This window comes from Hyperolius riggenbachi, chromosome 11, assembly GCF_040937935.1.
Source record: "Hyperolius riggenbachi isolate aHypRig1 chromosome 11, aHypRig1.pri, whole genome shotgun sequence".
Taxonomy (NCBI): Eukaryota; Metazoa; Chordata; class Amphibia; order Anura; family Hyperoliidae; genus Hyperolius; species Hyperolius riggenbachi.
In genome coordinates, this window is record NC_090656.1 from 81,379,524 (window position 1) to 81,385,594 (window position 6,071).

General features: G+C 45.5%; 1 protein-coding gene across 1 annotated transcript in view; it reads left to right on the forward strand.

Moving 5' to 3' along the window:
• The window catches only part of LOC137539076 (ZP domain-containing protein-like), a 50,435-nt gene extending 45,089 nt beyond the window's left edge, over window positions 1-5,346 (forward strand). The window contains exons 11-12 of the mRNA XM_068261549.1: window positions 1,291-1,474; window positions 5,048-5,346. Coding sequence (XP_068117650.1) covers window positions 1,291-1,474; window positions 5,048-5,187 — 324 coding nt within the window. The 3' untranslated portion in view covers window positions 5,188-5,346. The remainder of the gene's footprint in view (window positions 1-1,290; window positions 1,475-5,047) is intronic.
• Window positions 5,347-6,071: the final 725 nt, after the last annotated feature.

The following is a 6,071-nucleotide window of genomic DNA, read 5'->3' on the forward strand; positions in this document are numbered from 1 at the left end:
GCACATTTTATTTTAAAAACTATAATGGCTGAAAACTAAGAAATAATGCTTTTTTCATTTTTTTGTTTCTTATTATTCCCTTAAAAATAAAATAATTTTTAGCAAAAAGTGCCACTCAAAGAAAACCTAATTTGTGGCGAAAAAAAACAATATATAGATCATCTATCCACCCAAAATTGGTAAAATTACCAATATTCTACTAGTAAATTCCAATAGTAAAATATCAGTAACAATAAAGTTATAGGTGAATGAATGGGAGGAGAGCTGAAATGTGAAAACTCATTCTAATGATACTGTATTTGCCATGGGTTGATAGATTTAGGCATAGAGGCGGTTTAATAGTTTGGTGTGGGAGCCTAGTTATGGTTAGGCACCACTATGGGGAGGGGGGGGGGGGTAAGATTAGGCTTCACCAGGGAGAATTAAGGTTAGGCAGCACCGGGGAAGAGGGGGGGTTAAATAACACCTGAAGTGACTGCCATATTTATTTCCTATTAAGCAAACCCAGTTGCTTGGCTATCCTGCTGATCCTCTCTCTCTAATACTTTAAGCCCCAGACCCTGAACAAGCATGCAGCAGGTCGGGTGTTTGACATTTTTGTCAAATCTGATAAGATTGGTTGCATGCTTGTTTCTGGTGTGATTCAGACACCACCACGGTCAAATAGCTGAGGGTATGGTTTGACTTAGGCATTGGTGCAGGGAGGGTTCTGTGTGGGGGTAGGGCTAGGTTATAGTAAAACATTGGTAAAGATTACTGATATTTTACTATTGGAATTTACTAGTAGAATATTGGTAATTTTTCCAATATTTTAATAGCAGCTATATTCGGTGCCCATTTTACTGGGCGCCTTTTTTACATGTAGGCTAGCTGCAGTGCTGGTCACAAAGAATTAATCTCTCAACAGCAGAGGAGGTAGGTAAGAAGCATCAGCTCTGTGCTTCTCCCCTCATGTGAACTATAATGGGAGAGGAGAGGAACTTGGACAGCTGTCTAGTCTATATAACTACAATGTCATCTCAACAAACAATGGAACTAGAGGATTAAGCCAAGCAATTCCAGCACACTTATTGCCAAAAACATGAAATGTGTAACGCACAAAACTTAAATACACCTCCACATAAACTTAAAAACACATTCTCAGTACAAATACACCAATTTAATGATCTCCAATTTTCATAAAAAACAGAGTATTGTTAGAATATATTTGTCATTGTCAATATAGTACTTGAACAGAAAATAGAATCAGATACTGGTTGCTCTTGCCTATATACTAGTTTTCTGTTTTAGGTGTACATCAGCTGCACTGTCATACTCTGTAAGGTGGGAGGACCTACACGCTGTTCACAGGGATGTGTGAAACGCTCCCCGGGAGACAACCAACGGCGTAAGAGATCAGCAGGATCTGAATCACAACAGCACTCCATTTCCCAAGGCCCTTTGAGGTTAAAGAAACCAGCTGAGATTAACTCGGGTAAGAACAATGATATGTGCTGATCTGAAAAATCTTCCATACCAGTATATAGGGTGAGGGTGATGGGCTGGGCCAGTCTTAGTTCACATGATGCTCCATCACTCCAAGTCACCTGCAACAAATAATTCTCTCCATTTCCATCCATTAATGATGGAAAGCTGTCCAGGCACAGATGCACCAAAGAAATTCCAAAACAATAGCACTACCACCACCATGTTTCACAGATGGTGTAAGGTCTGGGGCCCACTCCAAAGTGCAAAGCGCTATCGCAATCGCTATTGACTTGTGGTAGCGATTTGTAAGCAATTTTAGAAGGGATTTTGCTGCTCCTATACAATACATTACAGTGCAAATGCTCCCAAAATACTGCATGTCCTGCGATTGCGATTTCCCTAATCACAATCGCTCCAGTGGGATCCGCTCCATCCAATTACATTGGCAAAGTGTTTTGAGAAATCGCTGGCGATTGAAAGTGATCCCAAAACGCTACCAAAAATTCTCTAGTGCTAAAGCTATTATGCTGAAATGCAGTATTTTTCTTTCTCCACATCCTCATTTACGCCAAATCATTTTATTTTGGCTTCATCCAACCACTACATTTACTTCCAGTGTCCTTTAGGTTGTTCTTATGGGGGCCATACATTAGCCGACCAACCAACCAATCGACCATCCAATTTGATTATCATAATCGAATTGGATGAAAATTGGTGCTGCCAAGTGGATGCCCAACTGACAAAGCGACCAATTTCAGACAGAAATTGGCCGAACGGTCGATCGCGCATGCTGGAAAATGTCGGGCCGAAGTTGGTTGGTCAGGTGCGTGGCGGTACAGCGACCGAATTGCGAACGAGCGATGAGACGACAAAACCCCAACCGCTGCAATGTATAAATGTATGTAGTGTGTGTGCATTTATACATTACCTGTCCGGTGTCAGCCTCCACGCGGTTTCCGTCCATCTTGCCGGGTTTCGCATACACGCCGGCGGCGCATAGCGTCTGACGTCAGACGCTATGTGCCGCTAGCGTGTATGCGGAGCCTGGCGAGATGGACGGAAACCGGGTGGAGGCTGACACCGGACAGGTAATGTATAAATGTACACACACTACAAGAGACAAACTTATCTCTAGTCGAATCTGCCCATACACTACAGGCCGATTCCTGTCCGATTTCAGCATGAAATCATCAGGGAATCGGCTGAGCCCGCCGCGTCCACCCGGCCACTGCCCCCAAAATGTATAGTGGCCGGGTGGACGCGGCGGGCTCAGCCGATTCCCTGATGATTTCATGCTGAAATCGGACAGGAATCGGCCTGTAGTGTATGGGCAGATTCGACTAGAGATAAGTTTGTCTCTTGGTCGCATCTGCCCATAGATGCTTTTGCAAACTGTAGACAGCAATATTTTTTGGGGGGGAAGGGAGAGCAGTGGCTTCCTTCTTGCTATCCTGCCATACACACTATTGCTGTTCAGTGTTCCCGATGGTGAATATCAGCATAGGACAGTGTAAGACAGGCAGTCAGTTTCTTTGAAGTTACCTGGGTTTACTTTGTGACCTTTCAGTCTATTGCATGCCTTGGAGTTATCTTTAACGGTTGATAACGTCTTCTTGTGCATTTTAAAGACAAAAAGAAGAGAAGATTTGAACAAATAAGGTAGCCATACACTGGTCGATTTGCCATTAGATCGACCAGCTGACAGATCCCTATCTGATCGAATCTGATCAGAGAGGGATCGTATGGCTCCCTTTACTGCAAACAGATTGTGAATGGATTTCAGCCTGAAACCGATCACAATCTGTGGAGCCGCCGCTGCCGCCTGTCCCTCCCCCCCGCGCATACATTACCTGACGCTGGCTCCCGGGCATCTTTTCCGCATCTTCTCCACGCTGCACCTGCTCCATCCCGGCGCTTCCTGTGTCACTCCGTGACCAGGAAGTTCAAGTAGAGCGCCCTTTATTTGAACTTCCTGGTCACTGCAGTGACAGGAAGCGCCGGGATGGAGCGGTGCAGTGCGGAGAAGACGCCCGGGAGCCAGCGTCAGGTAATGTATACCTGATCGGATCGGCCGCCGCTAGCGACGCGCTCCCTACCCAGGGGCGATCGAGGGTAATTTCCCGCACGGCGCGATCGACGGACCGATCCGATTTCGGGAGGAAATCGGATCGGCGGGTGCGATTAGCGCGAACGATTGCCAGCAGATTCGATCCCAGGATCGAATCTGCTGTCGAAACGGCCGCGAATCGGGCCAGTGTATGGCCACCTATACAGTTTCTCAGATTTCACTTACTATTTTAAAATATAAAAAGTGCTACTGTAAATAATAAACCATACTCAAAACTGGCTAATTATCCTATTAATTATAAATATTCAAATTTGTTGCTACCAAGGCATGGTGATGATATTAAATAGGTGTATTTTCTGTATTATGTAGTTTTTTTCTCCTAGTACTGCATATCTAAAGGTTATTAGATGTTTTATATGCAGGCGTGTGTGGTTTCAGAAGTGGGTGGGGCAATGCAGGGTAGCTAAATTATATTTTTAAAGCAATACCCCCCCCCTTCCCCCTTTTTGTTATAGCTTATCCAAGTGAACTAGTGGTTTCCCTTTAAATGTAGATCTTTTCCTGGGGTGTAGTGGAGCTTTGCCTGGGATTTAATGTGCCCTCCCTCCCCTTCATAGATTGTTCCTGTGTAGTGTAGTGGTCCCCCACCCCACACTTCCACTTTAAAGGATATTCAAGGCAATTAATAAAATATATGTTTACTTACCTGGTGCTTCTTCCAGCCCCTAGAAGTCACGTGTCCCTCACTGCAGCTCCAGTCATCTCCTGGGTCCCGCTGGCAGCCTCTGAAGTATTGCTGACCCCCAATGGGTTGGTGTCTTCTGCACATGCATCAGGAGCATACTGCGCCTGGGCAGTAGTATAAAAATTGTTCTGGGGTTTACAAACTTTCAATCACCACTGTAGAACTGAACTGACTTGATTATGTGGAAAAAATGGAAAATTTTCCTTTAACAGTCTGCGACCGCCTAACGCCAATTGGTGGCCGTAGAGTGGCTCCCCCAGGACCATCCAACGCCGATCGACGTCAAGTCCTGGGGCGGAGATTAGCGAGAAATGCATGCGCATCCCCACTTAGTGACGCACCGCCAGTTCGAGATCAGCCTGCCAGCCCGCGATCGTGGCTGGCAGGCTGTTAGAGGGGAAAAAAAGGTTTGTTTCGGTTGTACAGCGCTGCGATCTAGCACAGCGCTGTACTGGGGACAGCCCTGTCACTTGGCTGTCCCCTGGTGTGGCTCACAATGTGATCCCCTCTCATAGGCTGATGCCTATGAGAGGTGATTGCAGTCAAATTAATTTAAAAAATGTCATTGCAGCAGCAATCAGCTGCCACCAACAGAAAGCTCTGTTGGTGGCAAGTAAAGGAGGGCAGATTCATTTGCGTGCTAAGTTGTATGGCTGCGCAGCAAACTGTTAAAAAGGCTTTGCATGCAATACGTTTATGAAGGAATTTTGGACTTTATAATTTTAAGTTGTGACAGTAGTATTGTACTATGTTTTTGTTTCCTGCAGACGTTGCACCGCCTCAGGCTCTGAACATGAACACACTGGTGATCTCTGTGTCAGGAGTGGTGATTGTAGCACTGGCTGCCTTCATTGTTTATATAATGGTGAAGAAATCAACAGGTTCCACCAACTATGAGAAGCTCTAAGCAAAGGTGTTCAGTACAGATTGTATGCAGAACAATAGCAGAAGTTTCCATGATAGAGCCTGAATCATATTTCCAGAACTTGTAAAGTCTCTGATCTTGGAGAATCTTCAAATGAGCATTGAGCTGTATCTTCCAGATGCAGCACATTGCTTTGTTTTCTCTTTCTGTAGTAATGTACCCTTTCCTAATAAAATGATAGTCTTTATTCATCTGTATAGAACTGAGGCTGGGCGCAGGTGCAGATCAGTTGACATCTTGGCAATGGGGAAAACTAATCAATGCATCACTTTCTATAGATCCCAATCAGTATTCTAGCAGCAGTCTGTTTAGGATCTATTGATACCACCGCCAATCTGTAGTTTTTGTACTGCTGTCTGTCTCTACTATGGGGTTGCCATCCAGATTTATAAAAAAAACAAACAAACAGTGGGCGAGCGAACAGACCCCACCAACAGAGATTTCAGAAAAGGTAGAGGGGGGATCACTTGTGTGCTGAGTTGTGTGGCCCTGCAGCAAGGGCTTAAAGCTGCAGTGGCCTAATTTATAAAAAATAGCCTGGCCACTAGGGGGGTTTAAGCCCGTGGTCCTTAACCACTTTACCCCCGCGCGTACGTATTTCTCCGCCCCTTTTTCCATCCTTTAACAACCAGGGACGGAGAAACACGTACTTTCCGCGTTCCCGACGCTGCCCGCGCTCCCGCTCGTAAACACGCCGCCCGCCGCTAGTAAACACGCCGCCGCCCGCTCGCCCAGAGATCAATGAACGGGAAAATCCATTCCCGTTCGTTGATCTAAGCCCCGCAATGATCAGCTGCTCTCCTATGGGCAGCGCGATCATTGTGAGAAAAAACTCACGTGTCCAGCCTCCTTATACTTCCTCCAAG